The sequence below is a fragment of the Dromaius novaehollandiae genome, chromosome 3 (assembly GCF_036370855.1).
Source record: "Dromaius novaehollandiae isolate bDroNov1 chromosome 3, bDroNov1.hap1, whole genome shotgun sequence".
In the NCBI taxonomy this organism is placed as follows: domain Eukaryota; kingdom Metazoa; phylum Chordata; class Aves; order Casuariiformes; family Dromaiidae; genus Dromaius; species Dromaius novaehollandiae.
In genome coordinates, this window is record NC_088100.1 from 119,163,739 (window position 1) to 119,185,021 (window position 21,283).

The 21,283-nt window shown below is 36.9% G+C and overlaps 1 protein-coding gene across 7 annotated transcripts in view; it reads left to right on the forward strand.

Annotated features, from left to right (window-relative positions):
* Positions 1-21,283, forward strand: part of ENAH (ENAH actin regulator) — a 138,468-nt gene that overhangs the window by 86,760 nt on the left and 30,425 nt on the right. For all 7 annotated transcript variants that reach the window (XM_064509949.1, XM_064509950.1, XM_064509951.1 and 4 more), the window contains exons 3-4: positions 1,552-1,729; positions 14,347-14,431. In XM_064509949.1, the coding sequence (XP_064366019.1) occupies positions 1,552-1,729; positions 14,347-14,431 (263 nt within the window). The remainder of the gene's footprint in view (positions 1-1,551; positions 1,730-14,346; positions 14,432-21,283) is intronic.

The window sequence follows — 21,283 nt, forward strand, 5'->3', positions numbered from 1 at the left end:
GTAAGTGAGTCTCTGAAAGTTTTTTAATAGGAAACTTAAGCTATTTTACTGATTTGTTTTTAACATTAAATACATTTTCAGTAAAGTGATGGGAGCAGTAAGTAGTAAATTTACTTTTTTTAACTGAACTAGCAAAACTGTATTGTGATTAGCAGTTTATGGGGGGAAAAAAGTCATTTTTCAAACCTTCAGAGGATGTTCCTTGTGCACACTATACCATTCTTTTCTACAGACATTATATAGGCTGGAGGAGGAAGAATGACAGACAATGTACATACAATTCAGCTGACCCTCCTTAAGCCAAATTGTCAACCTAAGAACTTTTCTTCTACCCCACTCTGTGCTGTTGGCTGCAATCCACATGGGTACCAACTTCTCTATCTCTTGAACGTCTTCTCTACTATCTTTTAAGATGCCAACAGTCTTCTCTAGTTCTTCCTATATTATGAAAAGTTGGATGCATGATTTTTATGAATGAGCTTCTGGCATTTTGTAATACTGATGATCTACCACTTCGAGAGGCTGGAAAGGGAGCAACAATGATTGCGTCTTTAATTTTCTCGATTATATTATCCTCGATAATAGATCTTGAGTAAATGACAAACTCAGCACTTTCTCTTGAAATATGCTCTGTCTTGTGATACTTGGCGTGGGGTTAGAGATCTACACTTGTCTAGGTAAACTTGTAACTCCACCTCCCTCTCTTCCAAATTTCTTTTGGTCTCTTATAAGGAGTGTGTGTGTTGGGGGGTGGGGGGGGTGTGGTGTGGTGGTGGTGTTAATCTTTTATCATGCACCTGAAGCATAGATTGATAATCTCTCATGTGATCTGTCACTAACTCCTTATTCAAAGTAATGTACAGTCTTTGTGCATTCATCTGAGGACTTCACTTCCTTCCCCTCCTCTGCTCCCCCATTATTCCTTGGAAAAAGGTGAGAGGATATAGTTATCCAGGGTGCAATGAAATCCTCTTAGTGGTTAGCTTTTAATAAATGATTGTCTGGCTACTTAGAATTTATCACCTTTTGTCTGAGGTACAACAATTTTGCAAGATGCTGATACTTTGTGATGCACAGTAGAAGTCCACATGAACTGACACTGAAAGCGCTGTATCAGCTGCAGGTGCAGCAGCTGCAGTGGGGAAGTAATAATTTGGTGAAACAAAATAATCCTAATGAGTATTCTCTGCTGTTAATGGAAAATTGAGGAAATCTAACTGCATATTTGTCTTCAGTATATTCACCTCATAAGTACTTTGCTACTAGAAGTCAGAAATATTAATATTATTAAATTGCTGTTATGAAACTTCACTGCATCATTTGAGATGAGAATCTTTAAACTGAAAAGTTCAGAAGTATTTGATTTTTTCCCCTTGTCTATTCTCATAACTGATTTTGTGCAACACTGGAATTAAAACAACTATTTGCTTGAACGTTATGATCTTGTAGATTGTGAGAATGAAATGAACATACGTGATTAAGGTGAAACTGGTGATGAAACAGTAGTTTTAAATATAGTTAAGATTTTTTGTTTGTTTGTTTTTATCATAGGTGGTAATAAACTGTGCCATTCCAAAAGGGCTGAAGTACAATCAAGCTACACAGACCTTCCACCAGTGGCGCGATGCTAGACAGGTGTATGGTCTGAATTTTGGCAGCAAAGAAGATGCCAATGTCTTCGCAAGTGCCATGATGCATGCCTTAGAAGTATTAAATTCACAGGAAGCTGGTAAGGATCTTTTACACTTTTTCATCTTTATATTCGAACAGTCTTCCAAAAAAATTAAATGTTTATGCAAAAAGGTGAGGTAGTTAAGTCTTGTTTCTAACGATGCTGTGATCTTCAGCCTCTAGCCACTTAAATTATTAGGCCATTTTGTCTGACTAATTGCTGCTGCTCAGCTGTGACTTTCAACTGACATCTATATGCAGTTCCTAACAAGCAAATCTATTTTCATATTTTCACTTCATCTGTCTTATGTAGAAACTTCCTGACTTCTGCTTTTAAAATGCTCATGCACATACACCTGTGACCAAGAAATACCTAACACTTAATCAGGCTACGTTGCGGGATTTCTAGACAGATCCTTTGGGCAAAGTGTTCTTAGTGTATATAATTATTTTTCCTTCTCAATAAGTAGTGGTTTGTTGTGAAAACAACAGATAAAATGAAAAGGTTGTGTTTTTTTTTCTCCCAAAGTTTTAGAATTTAGAACCCTGTTTTTGGCAGTAAGAGAACATTCTTGCCATGCGGAGTTTTCTAACTTGGGGACCTTGGAGCCAGAAGTTATATTCAAATGATCACATAGATTTTAGACAACAGATGTTTCATTCTCTATTTCATTTGTGCTCTTTTAGATAGCAAGCAGGATAACACAAAATATTCAAATCATTGATGGAGAACTTGGTGGGTTTCAGTCCTCAGGTGGTGTCCATAATGTACTGTAGATAGGCATTAGCCCAAATTGATCAGCATAATGCTGTGGCACACAGGGAGTTTTTAACTTGCACATCTTCCAATAAACTTTTGTGTTCTTGTAACCAAATAGAATTCTTTTGTCCTCATTAAACTTTAAAAGTTGCCACTGTAACAAGAGATGACAATTTTATTTCTCTTACATAGAAGAGAGCCTGTAGATGACCTTACTAGAGGTAACTCTACAACAGCAAAGAAGGGTGATTTTTATCAAGTCTTCCTTCATTCCGGTGCTTGCGTCAGGACTTCACTTTTGAAAATAATTTATCTAAAAGATGAAGAATGATACATTCTGCAATGCTTATGCTGTTATACAGTGTATAGGGCCAAAAAAAAAAATTAACTAAAAGATTAAGGTGTCCTTGTTGGTTAAAATAATCCAGTTGAGTATCCCGTTCTCCCATTTCCCAGTTGGATATTTTCTCCTCTAAACCCCTCAATTCTTCTTTCCCTAAGGGTTACTTGATTGTAAACATTTCATGTACTCCAGGTGTTTATTATCTCAACAGCTAGCACTTGAGAACACACTAAGCATTGATTTCTAATCATTTGATGTAAAATTTGAATAGGTCTGATTTACGATAATCACCCCAGTCTTAGAGCTTTATGTAGTTTCCCATTACCTCTGTGTGTATATAGCATATGTGTGTGTACGTGTGTAAATATGTGTGTGTCTATTTTTTTTTTCTCTTCATCCAATTTTATTCCCTCTTCTTCTATCATTAAAATTGAGCTACTACAAATGTTGAAATGACATGTACAGACATGAAAATGATTATGATTAAAACCATTTTATGGGGAGTTTTTTGAATGTAATTTTAAGAATACCAAACCCTAAAAACACAGTAGCCCACAGTCAGTGTAATTCCACAAGAGCAAACAACTTGACATGAAAATAACTCCATTTTTATTGCATCACATAAGTAATTTCTTAAGTAGGTGGAGATTTGGAGAGGGAAAGATGAGCTTTGCAATGTGTCTAAAATCATTGTATTTGGAATCCAGTCCTCTGTTTGCCCCAGACAATGAATTTGTCCAAATTGCTCTGTTAGTAGACTTTCCATTGGTGCCTGAAGTGGTGTTTCAGCTTGTTTCTCTGCTTCCTTCAATTTAACACCAGTTAATCCCTGATGTTTGTTGTTTTGGTCTGGCTTGACCCCCACCCCCTTAAGTTCAAAGATGGATTTTTGTGTAGGTCATAAAATGGAAGCTGAGTATGATAACGTGTCCCAGTTGTTGGCTAGAGTGCCATAGCTTACCCAGTTTGTCGAGATGTAGATCTGACAAGGACGTGAATAAATTGCATAATAATATTTGAAAGTGACTGGTTGTAACATTTAGGCTGTCTGAATTGTAAGAAAACCACTTTGTTTCTCCTTCCTGTGATTCAACTTTGTTGTGGTAGATAAAAGTCAAAATACATGAGCTGGATCACAAACGAATGGTGGATGCCATCGGCATAGGAGGAAATACTGTTCTTTCATTACCTCTGTGGGCCAAGAAGGGCTATGGCTGTCTCAGGGTGAAGTTTCAGATTAGCTATTAGCTTACCTATATCACAGATACATAGGTGCTCTGATTTCCGTCAAGATGAAATAAAAACAAAGCTTGATGTTATCAGCATGTTGAAATGACTTCAGCAGATGTCTGAAAATGAGCAGTTTTGCACTATTGCATGTAAAAACGTCTTAGAGACACATGTAGAACCTTTTGTAAGCCCAGTATCATTTCCAGACAAAGATAAGTCTTCACATCATATCTGCATTCAAATACTATCAGCAGTTGTTCCTTATTTTATCAGCTGGGAGGTTTGTCAGTATATCATCTGCATATTAATATTTTTGACCTATGTCACCTTAAGATTTAAAAAAGATTATCAATTATCTTTTTGAATGTGACCACTTCAGTAATGGAGATAGAATACCAAGTAGCTTATGCTTCAGAAACACACTTATTGGACTCCTTCCTCAAAGTTTAATGCGTTTCTTTTCCAGTCTCTGTAGTTGGTATAATTTACAGAAATTGCAGCTAGAAATAGATCCTTGGTGTTAAATGGTGTCAGTGAACTGCACATGCCCTGGGATATGAACTATTGCAAAAAACTTGTTTGGCTTACAGGTCCTGTTGTGTTTCATTGAAGATTCACCTAAAATTTGCTATGGCTGTGAGAACAGGCTGAGATACTTTCCCATCATGCTGTGACATTTCAGCAGTATACTAAATGCATTAATTTAGCTTGAAAACAAAACTATGCTACTTAGCTTGTGTGGAATTTGAGATTCCTGTGTTTTTAGGTCTTAAAAAACCTTATTCTGTTTAGTCGTCTCATGTAGGGATTTCTGTGCTCTCTAGCTACACAAAATACATAGGAGCTTAATGTGCAGGGCCATTCAGAAATTCTTTTTTTTCTAGCATCTCTGACATCACTGAATATTGAAGTCAACAGGTCACTGGCTCAGAAGGTCTAATGTTAGCTGTTCATTTTAGGAAGTGTGCTTAAACTGCCCTGCACTAAACCCCTCAGTTCTTAACAAACAAACTTGCCTTTTTAAAAAAGATCTGTTAAAAGTCCTAGGCGAGTGTATGTTACCATAGGAATTTGTGCTTATATATGAAGATCAACACATTATATGTAGATCATTGTTTCTTCTGATTTATCTGCTAGATATTTTTAAAAATTATAAATATACACAGTCTCATGTGGTGTTGTGATGATACTGCTTCAGAAATTCGTATTTGAAGAGGATTACTTGTCTGTAATAATCTCTGTAAACTGCTATGTTTCTCGGCCTGTCTAAAACAGTGTTTAAAATCTCCAACACTAGTAAAACAGAAATCCAATATAGATAACTTCACTTGTGATTCAAAAATTGCTTACAATTGAAGTTGAAGATTCTTCCAGTATCCTTATTTTCTGCTACGTTTTCTCATTTTGGTAATTTTTTATTAGTTTACTTATTTTTAATAGTTTTATTTTATTTGTAAAAGGAAAAACTGTTTTAATCTTAGCTTAGCATACTGTTCCAAAATTTATAAAGCTGTAGATGAATTTAAAACTTTGTGTCAAGGTTCACAGAAATCTAAATGACTTTTGAGGAATATTAAAGATTATTTTGACATTCTTTTGGTTTAAAAATCAGGTGTTACAGCCAGCATATATTCTGCATGCACACGCTGATGAAGTCCCCATCTCTTGCATGTATTTGAAAATTGTAGTTGATTTCCGCTTGCAATTGGGATCTTCGCCTGGTCTATGCTGCCATAATTTGACATTGTTTAATTTAGGATCTCCCTCTAGTGGATCTGCAAAAGCAAAGATGTTTGATGTATGCATCCATCGAGCATACAGTGACAGGCTTTTTGTCATTCTAATCAGTTTCGAATGCGGAGTAAAGCGTTTGAAGTTGTAGTAGAATAAAGGCTTTAATGTGGCTGGCAGTTTTCTTTTAAAAAAGAGTACATATTTGTCTCAAAGGCCTCTGAAGTGATGTCTGCCTTGTCAGTGAAATTGTTTGAAATATGCTGTATGCTTAAAATTAGTTTTTTCCCTCCCTAGGTGATTTAGAGTGCTGTGCCATTATGTGATCATCATAATTTCTCTTCAGCTTGAACTCGGTTTATTTAAATTAATATAAAAGTCAAAGGGTTTTCACTTGGTTCTGGTTTAAATGATTGCATTAGCAGTCAGCTATTGAGCTAGACCCTGTTTTTCTGCTAGCTGGTTGAGCAGATCATAGACTGCCAGGAAACCCAGAACAGAATAGACTTCATTCAGGACTGCACTTTAATCATGAATTTTAAGGCTAAGCGGGTGACTAAAGCTACATATTTCTGCTCTATACTGTTTACATGTATTGCAAGCAAACCCAAACTTGCTTTTGGCACTCACTTTGGAAAATTTTGAAAGATTTCTTCTATTTCATTAAATAATATTCTGAGATGGTCAGAAGTTACAGCGACTTCATCAGATGACAAGAACGTGTCCCCACTTTGAGAACTCATTTGAAGATAATATCTGACTTTGTCTTGTTCCATGTGGTGTGGATGTTCAGTAATTGGTCTTAATGGTCTAGAGTAAAGACGATGGCTTCCTGTGAAGGTTTTGCATCACATTACAAGGACAACTTTCTTATCTGCAATAGGCTGAGTTCAGCGTGACAATCAAAGTGACTCTGGAATGAGAGAGAAACCTCCATGAAGGGAAGTTAGATAGTTGAGAGAATTCTCTCTAATGTTTAAGAAAGTGGATTTTTCCTTTAAAGGAAAAAGGGCAAATAAGGGAAGTGTGTGCTGGGAGATGAGAGGAACAAAGGGTTGTCACATTGAACAGGCAAAACAAACCTTCCTGTTCAACTGGAATGGTCAAATGTTTTGTCTGACATCTGCCTTCAGTCTCAGGAAAGCCTTGCTAAGAGAATAAGAAAACAAGTACGAGATTTTTAAATTTGTAATTTGCATTTAGGGAGGCTCTTTGAGTTGTTGATTGCAGAAGCTGAAAGCATCGAAAGAATGACTGAAAGATCTCATGCCACTGTAACTAAGCCTGTTTTGATTCTTTCTAATATAATTGCATGCATGGAGGATTCATGTTGATATTTTTTTACTAGTCTTTAACAACTGTGTTTTTGTTGTTTGTTAAAGTGGTTTGGGGATGTTCTGGATAGAAACATGAGGACAGGAACAGCATAGTATGAAGCAAACAAAACACTTCTCGATTTTTCATCTTAGATGACATTTTAATTCCCAGGAAAATGGTGGGCAGGAAAAAGAAGCTTAGGTTTTTATTTCTAGGTCCTGTTTATTTTGGTAATCTGATCTTGGAAACAAACTTGGAGGTTAAATTTCTTTGAAATTGTTAGGAATGCTTGAGGTTAGGCTGCTCAGTTATTAAATAACCATATCTTTGAGAAAAGATGTGCCTGCTTTATCTAGAGCTTTAGAAAGTATATTGATGTACAGTCCTTTCTCTTACAGTGCAGATAGTTCATTAAATCCTTGCTGATAGGGGAATGCACTTATTCATATCACAGACTGAATAATTTAGTATCTTTGGGAAATGCAAACTGCAATGAAAACTGAAGTTGCCTGATCGGGTTATGTGTAGAGACTATGAGACACTGAAATGAGAAATCTACATAGAAAAGGGTGGGGGGGGGGGATCTCAAATGCTTCTCCTCATCCTGTTGTACTTCACATCATGCTTAGAATTTGTTTTGAGGGGAAATCTGATCCTGCTGCAATGAAGTAATGATGGTATACCTGTACTCTGACAGCCGTCTGGAGAAAACTGTCAGCATTCCCTGTCAGAATGGTAATGATGGGATGTAGTATTACTTGGGTGGTTGGAAATGGGATAATATCTCAATTATTGCTTGTAAGGGTTGTTGTTTTAAATGTGTGATTGAGTAAAGAAAAACTTTGTAGTTACTAGATGCTGTAATAGCTATTTCCTTCCAACTAGTGCTAATATTTTAAATTAATATTTTGGCACATAGAAGCTTTAATTAACTGTTTATCGGACAAAATATTTCTGTTCCATTTTAATTTCATGCAAGTTTTCTTAAAAGCATCGTTAATTTTAATTTAGAGATGGAGGGAAGATTGCTAAGTTTTCAGTTATACTCACTTCTAAGTACTGCCTGTGTGGTGTTTCTGATTTATGTCATTCTCAAAGATTAGTGTTGTATCAAGTGAAAATATTAAAGTTTGGGTGGGTGACTCAAAGAATTTCATTGAAGTGTGACAGCTGGCCTAACTGTACAGCAACCACAGATGTATGATATATTAATTTTGTGGGTAGAGTCTTCTTTAACAAAAGTTGGGGCATGTTAATATGTTTTGCTCTTGAGGGTTCATACTGTTGTCTTAAAAGTATTTCCAGTAGAAGTTGTAGCTATCTTAAATCTGCTATCTTTGTAAACAGGGTATTGTCATACAACCATAAGCATAGCTATGGAAGTATTAAGGCAGATATGCTATAAAGGCTCACGTCTTTTAGTACTGTACCTGAAAAGTGACAGTTCTCTGTAATACTGCTATTCACAAATTTTGATAGAATGGGGCGGGGGGGGGGTAACAACAATCTTGCAGTAGATGGTATTGATTATATTTAACTTCTGATACTTGCTTTTTATGGAGAGACCTTAATAAATACTCTTCTGTAGAAACTTTGTCTCCATTTCCCCTTTAGGTAAAGGGTTGGTAGAGTGGGAAGCTGTGAGCTTGCTCAAGGTCACGCCACAAGCTAGTGCCTGAGCCAAGCGTAGGACCCCAGCACTGTTCCCCAGGCTGTGCTGTGTTGTCTCTGCTGGCATTCATAGCAGGCTTGTTTCTACTCAAATTCAAATGCCTTTTAATGAACGGTTTTGCTATTCTTGGGCCCTTATTTTTATTAAGTTGATCAGCTAAAAGTATTGCATGCTACTTGTGAAATGAAATGAAAAGCCTTTATTTTCAGAACAAAATGTATCGTTAACATTCTGCTAAACTAGATGGGCGATGAGTATACTGACTCAACTGGCAGTAATTAAAAAAACAGGTGCATCTGAGGAAGTGAGTATTTAGAGGAATGAGAAATCTTAGCTGGTACTAGTTTGCATCTCCTGAAGGCTGGCTAGCAAGTCTCCCCAGGCTTTCCGTTCTGTGCTGTAATGTTCTAGAGCAGGTCAGGTGCTGAGCAGGAGGAGACAGCTCTAAAGATAAGTGAAGAAGGTTACTTCACCATAATCATTTTTCCTATTACTTCTTAGTATAGCTCTCCAGAAAAACAGTCCAGTTTCCTTTTATTTAGAATTTTTAAAAGTTTGTTAAGAATAACTTAAAAAATTTTTCAACATTCTACAACAGAAATGCTGTTTGCTGCAGTTTTGTTGAATGGAATGTATTCTTAGGTGTGCTTGAGAGGTCTGTTACAATCCTTAGAAAGCTTTTCGTTATTACTCTTGAACCCTTTCTTGAAGCCTTACTTTTTTTTTTTTTTTTTTTTTTTTTTTAACTACACAAAATCCTACCTATAACTTGCTGTGCAAAAAGATCAGCTGGATGGAAGATGTATTTCTGTGAAATTTTTATGTCTCTCTAGCCTGTGAATTCGGAGGTCCTCTATTTAAAAGTAAACTTTTGTGCAAGTCTGAGCTCTCGATTCCAATTTAAAGACGGAAAGCATGGTGATGTTTTAATTTCTCAGAACACTATTCTGTGCTAACTTTGTAGCAGCTGGATATTCTTATCTGTGTAGCTCGTGTGCCTATATGAATCAATTTGCTGTCTGCTTTCAGTCATTCACACTTTGAGTTGAATATAAGACTGTGCAGCTGGAATGCTGCTTAGCTTTGATACTCATTTAGTCAGAAATGAAACAGGATTATCAAATACTGAGTTGCTTAGAAACTGTTACTCTGGGGGGAAAAATTGAGAGCTTCACCTCTCAAGCTAGAGCTCTCAAATGTGATATAGTTAACAAAATTTGTCTGCAGTTACTTTTTGGAAAAGAAAACATTTAGTAACTTCTGTTTTTTATTGCTGTGCTTTGAACAGTACAATAACTGCAGGAGTATTCTTGTTTGTTTGCTTCCCCAAACCACAGGAAATAGTGTTATGGGGAAAACTTATGGCAGTCTGACTACTAGTGGCTCCCAAAAGACACTTCACTGGTCATTACATTACCAGCTCCCAAGCAAGCCTGTCAAGCTAAATGAAAAAATACATTTTAGGTAGTTGTATACCTTATAGTACATATATTGTTTCCATTTTGAACAGTAGATTCTCTGGGGTTTTTAGGGTTGTTATCTCATAGGAATGTGCTGTCTTCCATTTCAGTCAGGTGCCATGTCAATCCTGCTAACATAAGCCAGGTGACATTAAAAGAAGAGAGAGGGAAGAGTTTGTGTGAAACTCCAAAGCAAACAATATGATTGCAGAAAGTGAAGCAACTGATGAACTTAAGGGCATGGAGGGAGGAGAAGCCATGTGTTTCTCTCTCCAGCTTGCTAATTATACTTTCATGAGATATGTAATTGGGATCAACGAATGCAGCTCTTGAATGGAGGGTGCTGTAGAGTTAAGTCAATTTGTGGTGCAAATGAACTTCAGGAACTTGGTAAACTGCAGCTGTAGTGGTGGTTTAAAAATGTGATGTTGGGGATACTTAAATTTGGCTCAAGCAGCTTCCAGCAGCCTGTGCTACACCAGAATAGTTGTCTGTGTGGCTGTATGAAGAACCGGAACAAATACCTGATCTAGCTGGTGAAGTCACTTGCAGGGTTTTTCCCCTAGGATCTTTTAAATGGATTGGTTTCCAGTCCAGCTCTTACTATATAATTGCTTGAACAATCACAGAGGAAGTTCATGCAAAGGTGAGAATAAGCTGAAGAGCAGGAATGGCTGCTGAAGAAATTAATATCCTATTCTCTGTCTCTCAAGATGCAGCATGGAGTACGTAATCTGTACTTGCCTTAGAAAAAGAAAGATGTTAACCTTTTCTTAAATAAAACCCCAAATGAATAGACTGTTCAGCCTTGTCTCTTACTTGGCTTGCACTGTTCTCTGAAGATAAAAGGATCTTTAGATAGATCAGACTTTTTTCCAGGTAGTATCTGTGACTATTTCTTTTGGAGTTTGATGTTTCTGATGTATCTTGAGGTGTTCACAAGACTCTAGGAATGCTTTTTATTGGTTAATTCTTGCTCATTTATTTATTATAGCATCTCTCCCCCTGTCCAGGCAGTTGGATTTTAGCAATGAAGTGATGGTCTTGGCTTGGTGTAATAACTTAATTTTTAGGAGAAGTCATGCTTTTCTATCTGGTATGCACCTTTACCTTAACCATCAAGCTAATGGACACTGGTATTAAGAGTCTGTGTTCGTAGAGAGTTGGTCAGACAACAGGCCAAATGATGTATTATCTCCATATTTCTTTCTTAAAAGCCTTTTGTATGTTTAGGTTGCGTTTTGTTATAGCAAAAATATATTAGAAATCCTAGAACAGCTATATTAATTACTAATGGACTATAGTATTTTGCTTCCTTGCATGTATAGCCATGAAGGAAGCACCAGAACTTACTGGAGTAGGCTGGCTAGGTTATGCTGCGGTGGCTTTCGGACAGTTGCATTCTGCAGCTATTACTGGCTGTGAGATCAGGTTTTACCAGGAAGCTGTGATCCCTGGTAAACTAAAATCATTTTAATGAGACTGAGTAGAGTGGAGGGAACAAGCTGATCGAACAAAAGATTTCCGTAAATTAACATGGATGGTTGTTGTCAGAAGTGGTTGAATTGTTTTTCTAACTATTTTTCCCCAGCATTCAAGGGGGTCAAATGATGGAGCGGCCCCTGACTCCTAAGTCTTATTTGCCCTCACAGAACTCCAAGTGTTTGTTTTCTTCCTCAGGCATTGATTGCATTGATTTGATCCTCGGTGGTGTTCATTTTTAGTATTCTCAGAAGTCCCAGATTCTCTTACTGCCTGGAAAGCAGTTCTGTAACCCATTTGAGAGAAGTGGGAGGAGGTATTGTTTCATGGCACCTTTTAAAGTCGGTCAAGGTCTGGGTCGCTGCACTGCCTTCCTTTCCCTTCCTCAGTCTTCCATGAATAGTGTTTTGGGACTGTGTGACAGGCTGGTTTGAACAGCCAGTGTGAGTGAAGCTGGCTCATTAGTTTTCGGGAGGATCTGTTCTATAAATTGGTTCGTTATATTTAAACAAGGACTGGCATCACTAGCAGAAAGAGAAGGGGAACGTTGGGTGAAGGGTTGTAGAGTCACAATTCAAATTGAACTACTGCCGAATGGTATCCTGAGATCCTCTGATAGCATCTTGTTCAAAAAGACTGTTCGTTACTCTTACAGATTAAATGGGGGAAAGTTTAACATACCATTTCTACTGTGATTTTCAGTACAAAAGGGTTCTAGTTGGTAAATGGCCATAGTATAGCGAAAAGTTTTTTTTTTTTTTTTTTTTTTTTTTTTTTTTTTTTTTTGGTTCTTTGTTCTTCATGCTTAGGTTCAATGTGCTTCACGGTGAGAAATGGGAGATCTGAGGGAACGGAGTGTATTAGACGAGGCAAACGGTACTGGTACGTAGCACCTCTGAGTAGGAACACAGCTGCTCCTGGACTGTGGCTGATTCTGAAGCCCCTGAAAGGCTGCTGTGTGGTTCGGGCAGTGAAGAGGCGGGCTGCTCCCCTGGCTGCCTGGGAGCTGCAGTCCTTGCCTCATGGGCATAGAAGCCTCACGCCTGCCACTGAGGGGGGACGAGAAAGGAGTAGCTTGTGACCTCCAAAGTTGGAACAATTTTCCAGATGAGCTATTGCTCATGACAGATTTTTCTACTTACTGATAACTTTAGTACTAACTATGATCACAGTTAAATCTTTACATTAAAAATACAAACTTATCTGTCGGTATGTCTTGGAGATGTTACAAGCAAAAGTACGTCCAGAGCAGCATAGCTCGTTTAGACATGAGGACCTAATGCTTACGGAAAGGAGTACACAAAGAAGGCACAACCCTTGTAATGTACTTTCTGCTTTTTTCTGTTAGAAGTAAGTTCTTACGTTACTTTTTAACTGCAGAGTAGGGTAGAAAGGCAGCATATGCTCTTACGATTTTCAAGAATCATTGTCTCTTTGACCACAATAGAAACAAATACTACGCCATTTTGAGAAAATTATGTTTTTATATAAGCTTTAAACAGGACAGTAATGCTTGCTGAATCTGAGGCAGATATCTGTCCTTGATGCCTCAATACTATCACATACAGTCTTTCCATGTTTTTGGATGACTTTCACGAGTTCAGGCAGCAAACAGCTACGTTTTGATATTTGAGATGGGTGAGATCTCATTACAACTCTTCCACTCTCTAACTAGTTTGATGGAATGTAGGCAAGAAAGTACTGTTCTGCTTTGGCCTTGGAACCTTTTCAGACCTGGATACAGTTTTCTTGTGTTTTAACTTCTCTCTTTGCTCATAAATTCCTGAATCTTACATGTAGCTATGGTCTGAATTTCCTTTTTTACTGCCCAGTTTTGCATACAACAGAGTATTCATGATGTACAGTACTGCATTCCAGATTTCTGTCCTTCACTTCTGTTAATTCTTCTTAAATAATTTCTGTTCTGCAGAAAGATTGGTGAGTAAAATAGAAATGTCTTTTAGAAGAAAGATCCAGCATATTCAGTTATTTGAAAGATGTATAATACAGAATTGCTCATCAGTGAAAAGTCAAAGATTGATTGCACATGCTTCTCTTTTACATCTCTGGTGTTTAGCAGAATGCACCCTTTGTGTGTGTTTTGTTCCTTAGTTGTTAGATGACTCTGCTCCTTTGTGGGATAAGCAAGTAATGTGTTCAAAGACATTCTTTAATACAAGTTGACAAAATCTTGTAGTAAATTTGGCCTGACCTGTGGAAACAGACTTTATCTTCCTACTCTTGGTATGGTGATAAGCTTCTGATATTTTTTTCTCCTGTTCTTTTCCATTTCCAGTGTTCTATTTAGGTGAGTGTTTTAATTTTTTGAGCCTTTTCTGTTCCTGAAAGAGTATTTGTTCATTGTTTTAACAGAATCTCAAATGGGGAGTGCTTTTCAAAGCCCCCCCCTTTTTTTTCCTCCCGTTCTATATAAAATTTATTTTGCATTTCTGTGAAACCTTTTCATTCATGTGAAATAATAAATCCATTTTGCAAATATGTAAGGTAGCATTTGTTGCAGTTTTTATTTGCTGTATTATGTTGTTGAGCTTGTTTGGCTTAAAAAGCAGAAATAGACAGTTTCTATAACATCATGTGATGCCTATCCTGTGTCCTTGGTTTTGTGCTTTTCTGCAAAGTGAATGTTCAAGTGGTTAATTTATGGTCTTGCTTCTTTCAGGTCCAACATTGCCTCGACAAAATTCACAGCTCCCCTCTCAAGTACAAAATGGTCCATCACAAGAAGAACTGGAAATCCAGAGAAGGTATGGTGCTGTAAGTGGACAGCTGTTCACTTAAAAAAAATGTAGTAACTCTTCACTAAATGACAAACTAAATTTCAAGGACTTACATGTACTCTCTTGCACTAGGACAGCATTTGTATATTTGAAGTTTTCATTATTGCAGCTTTCCTGTGCAAAAACTTTGATTGTAGACTCTTGATCTTCACCCATTTGAACAATGCAGGGCTTCTTGCTATCAGCCAGTCATAACAGAGTTGAAGATCAGATGGAAAGATTTGAAGATTTCAGTGCTGTTATTTTCAACCAGACTAGTTGGTTTCCAGTCGCTCTCTGTTGTATCTTCAGTTTGACAGCTGCTTGTAAAGAAGGAAGATGGAGCAGCAAGCGAGGAGGGGACTTCCTTCTAACCTTCAGAAGTAGAGAACTGAATTGTCAAGGGAAATAATTTTTCTTAATGTGGATGCTCTAGATGAATACAACGTATGGGAAAATTTGTTCTCCTTTATATTATATTAATCCTTTTAGCAAAAAAAAAAAAAAAAAAAAGCAGCTCCGTTTTCAGCATACACATTTATATAACCTTTAGTAGTTTAGCTTTCAGTTGTAGCAATTTTGGTTATGTTTGCGTGGCCCTTAGGGACTAATCCCTGTTCCCCTGACTAGTTGTCACTAGTTGATAGCTATCCCGTCTGGTTTCTTTAGCTCACTGTGTATGCTGCTGCTCTGGTACAAAGCTGCCACAGGAACATGCTTGATCTCATCAAAAGGCCTTAATATAAGCCACATACAGCTGTATGACTTTTTTGTGGCACTCCTCCAAGCTAAGCTCCGTCTCTTTGACATGAAGACACTGAACCCTATCCCATGCTCCGTGGGTGTGTTGTGTGTGTGTGTGTGTTTTTGTATATAAGTGTGTGTGTGTTTTTGTATATACACACACATATATAAGGTATAAGGGTGAATGCTGTAGGTGAAGTGTCTAGGGTATGGGTGTATGAAACTGAATAGCCATCTAGGATAGTGGTAGAGAAACGAGCTGCATGAAAAGAGCAAGACCTTGAGTTGTCTCAACCATACTGCCTGTGCAAGCAATCCTGGATTGTTTTACCATCAAAATGCTCCCAAGAGATTAGCTGTTCCCTTCCAGAAGGGATGCTGGGAGCGATTTAGGTCACACGCAGCACAGATACAGGGAACAAGATTCTTGAATAAATATGAAGTGGTCCAGATTTACAGTGCAAAGGCACTTAATGGTTGTCAGTGGAAACTGGAAAAATATTTTCATGTACTGGGTGTAATTGACAATGGCATTGAAGCTTTTTGCTATTTTGCATCTAACTTACCTATGTAGTAGTGAGCAGGACCAGGTTGATAATTTGAAAATAATTCATAATACGTATTTGATAAATCAGCAATACATGTTGAACAAAGTATTGATATCAAAATTAGTCATATCTGTCTGTCTCTTTTTCCACAGTATAGGACACTTCTTAAATCTGAGCAGGGATCATTTTAGATAAAAGTTTCCTTGTTCAAAAACAAATAGCAAGAAATTCATTAAAAATTTGGGTTTAATGTGTTCACATGTGAACCTGCTGTCATGATATGGGTCTTTTTTTTTTTTTAATGATCTTTTTATCACTTCTCTTTTGAAAAGCTTTTTTCCTCAGAGGTATTTTTCTTTCTACAGTATTGATTTTTTTTTCCCATTGTGCTCCTTTAAAAAGCTGTATTAATTGAAATTTATAATGTTGAAATACTTTTCAGAGAAGCATTGTAGATGGATATCTCTTCAGAAAAAAGTGCTGCCCCATATTAAGAGCTGTGAAAGTCTCTTTTGGAATCCTTTACACATAGAGGACGTTATCTGACAGCATTCTTATGGTTTCACTTCTCATTTGATCAGTGTGCGCTACTTGTTTGTATCTAATATAATGTACTCCTCGAAGTCTGGTCCTGTTCTTGATTTATTTTTTCCTTTTTCTTTAAAAAAGGGGAGAGGGCACTGGAATTAGTGTTTACTCATGTTGGCAGCTAGATTGTCTGTGGAAAGAATGTTGCTTTTGTGTCATTATGCCTAGGCAGAACCTGTAATTTTGATAAACATTTTAAATGCTTTTCCAGTCTTTTTATTATCATAACTATGTTGTTTACAATGCAGTTCAGTTAGCTGTATGCCAAAACTTTTGTCGTCTTAGCAACTGTCTTTCAACTTCCAGACTTCCATATCATGATGAAAATAATAATCTTGTTACCATAATTTAGGAAGTAGTAAATAGTTGGGAAGAAAGAGGTTTATGTATGTATGTATTATTTTTAACATATCTACAAGTAAATGACATTTCCAATCTCAATGAAAGGTAAAGGCAGGTGGGGCAGAAATGACCCCTGGGGAGTATAATAAGATTAGGGAGTGCGAGAGGAGGGAATAAAGGTTATTGGTGGTACGAAGGACCATGGAGGGATTTGTGATGCATCAACAGAAAGACAGGCTTTGCTCACTCCATTGCTTGTATGTTTTTTGGGGGAGGAGGAGGTTGTGGTGGTTTCTTCTTGTTTTATTTTTAAAAGATGTGGCTTGATTCTAGTTGTCTTAACTGCATGCCCCGATCCCTTCCCTCAAATGGACCTGAATGTGGTGGTGCTTGACTGACTCCTACATTAAAGAAGTTTAGGAAAATGATTTTTATGTAAAAATTTTTCTCAGACTTAATCATTTAAAAAAAAAAAAGATTGGAAGGGACGCTGTGGAGGCCATCTAGTCCACCCTGCTGCTCAAAGCAGGACTAATGTCAAAGTCAAATTATGTGGCTTGTAGCTTTAGGTGTTTTCTACACACAGATAGAAAGAGGTTTCCTCACAAGTCTTTTGCCAAAGGAATGACCAGTGAAGAATGACATATTTAACAAAGATCTTCTACTGTTGTGAAGTTTTCTTTCACTCTCACAACTGGTGTTCAGGGATCTTGGAGAAATTGGAACTGAAGAACTGAGTTAGCTCGTTGTCAACTAAAGCGTCTTATCTTGGTTCAAAGATTTTTCTCTTTCTTTTAGAAAAGATTTAGATGCTTTACATTTTGAATAGAAGTGTAAAAGTAAAAATTATTACTTTGTTCATTTTACTGCTGAGCCTATTAGTTGTCTGTTTACATTGTTTACAGTGCATCGAATGACAATCTATAAAGCCACTAGGACCAGAAGTTCAATCCAAAACACCAAGCTTTTTATAAGGCAAAGTTTATGAATCAGGTGGTCAATGAAATCATTTAGTCTGGCCAGTTGATAACTTTTTTACCTTTTTTTTTTTCATGAAACCTTAATACATGCTGTGTGCCTTCCTTATCAAAGTAACTACAGCGTACTTGAAGATAACTAAAAGTTTCCTTAACTTGTACTCATTTAAATATAATAGTAAGCCTTAAAACATAATAAAAAAATGCACTATAGCTTTTGATTTTTGATCCTCAGAAACTAAGCATTTTTATAGTATATGGCTTATTTTTCATTTTGCCAGAGTGGTAGTCAGGCAGTGTTTATAAATTCCACTGATTGTTTGTTCATGAGCAACTTCAGTTGACATATGTATTTGCTAATAACTTTGGATTTGCTTAATGTCAAATACCATTTTAAAATATATGATTAGTTCATGGCATGCCTCTGGGTGCTACTTGTGCGTGTAAATTTACCTTCTCTTCCAGCCACGTTAAATATGTTGTCAGGAATATGAGTCACTGAGTTGGTATCTAAGCTGACACTCGGGAATTTATTGAGTTAAAGTTTATAAATAACTTCAAAATCATCACCGCTTCATAAATAAAGAGACCAAGAAGACCACAAACAGGGAAAGTGTGTAGATTGTAAGGAATAATGAAAGTGTATAAGCCTCCTGCTGCCCTTCAGGGACGTAATGGACCAAAAGTTGACCGGCTTCTGTCGTAAGTACTCAAAAATGTTAGAAGACCTCAAAACTCAATAGTAGAATACCTCCCCCCCCCCCCCCCATTGTTAAATACTTCAAGTTTGCTTACATGGATTGGGTTGAAACTTGTAGCAGAATGAATAAAACATGGCTTGTGGCTATGCTAGAAAACAGTATTGATATGTGGCATAGTTTTCATAACATCTTCTGGGAGGCTTCTTAGTTTTAGTTAGTGCTAGTTCAGAGGCTGAGAGGGGTGGCAGTCTTTTTATCATTTATTGAAAGGCTTAAAGGAATGCATTTTGTTTTAAAGATTAAGAGTATTTTTGCTGAGTTTCTACTTATCTTAAATTATAACTACCTTACAAGAATTCATATTTTTTCAATAGTTCAGTATATATTTCATATAATTCCTGAGCTGTTTTAAAACCACATGTGGAAATAGTGAAAAAAAATAAAAATCCTATCCTGCAATTCAATAGCAATTTAGTTACAGTGTAAAGGAAAGTTTGCCCATTATTTTTTCTCTGGTAGCCTGCTTTCTTCTGATTTACCGTAGCCTGTGACCTTTCCCGAGTCAATAGCCAGATGTGCTGTTTCCGATTCTCCTTTGCTTTTGAAATTGTGCTGTTTATCTGAGTACTTATTTTGAGGAAGTAGTATTTCTTTAAAGGTATAGGAATTGAGTAAATTGTAACTAAGCAAATAGGTATAATCTGAGGTAGGCATGTGAATATATAGCCGTTAGGTTTTTTGTTTAGGAGGTAGCAGTGGCCAGGAGAATCCTGTAATACAATTGTATTATGTGCTGTAGACATTACAAACGCTGCATGAAGTTTATATCCCAGAGATATGGTTTAGATGGAATGAAAGGTGTGTGTTCGGGTTTTTTTTTTTTTTTTTTTTTTTTTCTTTTTTTTTTTTCATGCCCAGTCTAGGGGTTTTCATCAGGCCAGAGTTAAACCAGCATAATTCAGGTTTCCAGTTGAGTTTACTGAGGTAGTTTCATAAGATAGCCCATAGCCGTTTGGAGCTCCAGTCTTCCCCGCCTCCGCCTTGCATGATAAAATGTGTGGCAAAACATCTCCTTTTGGAAAAAAGGAGGAAAGGAAAAAGGCCCGTCAGTATTGCATGTGGGTTTTTTTCTTCCTTTCAGAGTTTCTGGATAGCAAAGAGTTATGGTATGACAATGTGTTTTTCTAAGTTTTGTTTTTGTGCCTCTCCTTTCATTTCCTTTTCATGCATGGCTACTTTCTATTCACAGTAAAGATTTCTTTAGTTCTGTCAAGTCTGGCTTTCAGGGATTTAATAACTGCCTTTTTGTAGAGGTAATGGATACAATATGTTTACAGAATAACTGTAGATGTTAGGTAACAGAAATGCTTAGCAGATTGAGAAGAGAGAGGGCTGTGTTCTATCTTCAATTAAGCAATCTTTTCATTACATTTGCAAAACTGCTGCCTCAACTGCTGCAATCTAATGATGTGTGTTGCTTGAAGGATAGTTCTGACAAGCATCTTAGCTGCTGTTTTTTGAAAATATCTCTTTGAAATCTTACCCTTTCTAGAGAATTTACAGTTCTGTGTGTTTTTCTGTTTAATACAAAATATGAAATTGGGATCAGAAACCATTCTACGTTTTTCAGGATTTTTGGGTTATTGTGGTTCCATTTCATGGAATTAGTTCTGTCCCTACTGTACTTACTTGAATAGCACTGAGAGGGATTTGTCCACAAAGCAGACTTTTTTCTAATGCTGGGACTCTTAATTTTGCTAAAATCTGAAGAGCACAGATGACTTTCTGCAGTCTTGTTTCTGCCAGGTAGGTTCAGGTGTTGCCTTGTTGATCTGCATAAGAGGTTAAAAAGATCAAGGCCAAGAAACCTAAAAGGAAAACTGTCTAGATCTTTCCTCTGCACCCATCAGCTTTGGGTTAATATTCTAAGTCAAAAGCCAGGCAGTTTTGAATTGGGAATGGAGGCCTGGAAGTAGGGTGATGTTCAGCTCTGATAGCTATATAGTTAAATATACAATTATATGCATACTTTTATGCTCTATCTGAAGTCCAGATACACTTCTTGACAGTGCTGCAATCTTCTACAACTCTTCTTAGCCTGAAAGTAATGTCTAGGCAATTTATTCAGATTAGTATTTGTACATTCATTGTCTAATTTTAGTAGCTCTTCTTGCTGTAGTCTTATTCATATGTTACAATTGTTTCTACTCTAAATCTATATTAGTATGTCAAACAAGGCAAATTTTTTTTCAAGTCAGAGGTTATGTATTTCTCTGATCGTACTACTGGTTATTCTCTGCGTTTATTCCAGCTTCAAAATACAACTCAAGACATCCAAAACAAGAAAAATATGTAATGTTCCTAGTTGAAGTTTGATCAAAGAGCATTAATAGATCCCTTTCTTTACTGGAAATCCTGTATGTTAATAACCTTCAGGTTTATAGTTGCCTTTTCATGTCCTTATCGTGGTGGTTAGTTACCAGTTTTTGATTGACTGATAAAACCCTAGTTTGTTCTGTTATTCTCCTATTTCCAGCTAATGTGCTCTGAGCTTGTAACATAAAAGCTTGTTGTTAGTCTTTAATTCCCTTTTGATCAAGGAAATGAAAGCCTATTAGTTTGACCTTGGTAATGTGAAAAGCTTTAGAACTACTTTTGAAGAAAAGAATAATTAATCATGTGAGATAAAATGCAGCACAGTAAACTGTGGCCAGATAATATTTTCTTGCGGAGCCAGTGTTCCTGGTGAAGCTTTAGTGAGGAATTTGACAGGTACCACACTAGTTACTGGCGTGTGGGGGGGAAGAGTTGCTGGTTAAGGGGGAAGAGAAGAGGATTAGTATGGAAGTGTGAGGATAATAAGGACAGGCAGTTCTTCCTGGATTGCATTGGAACCAATCAGACTTATTTGGTGTTTTGCTGAACAAAATAGATACCAAC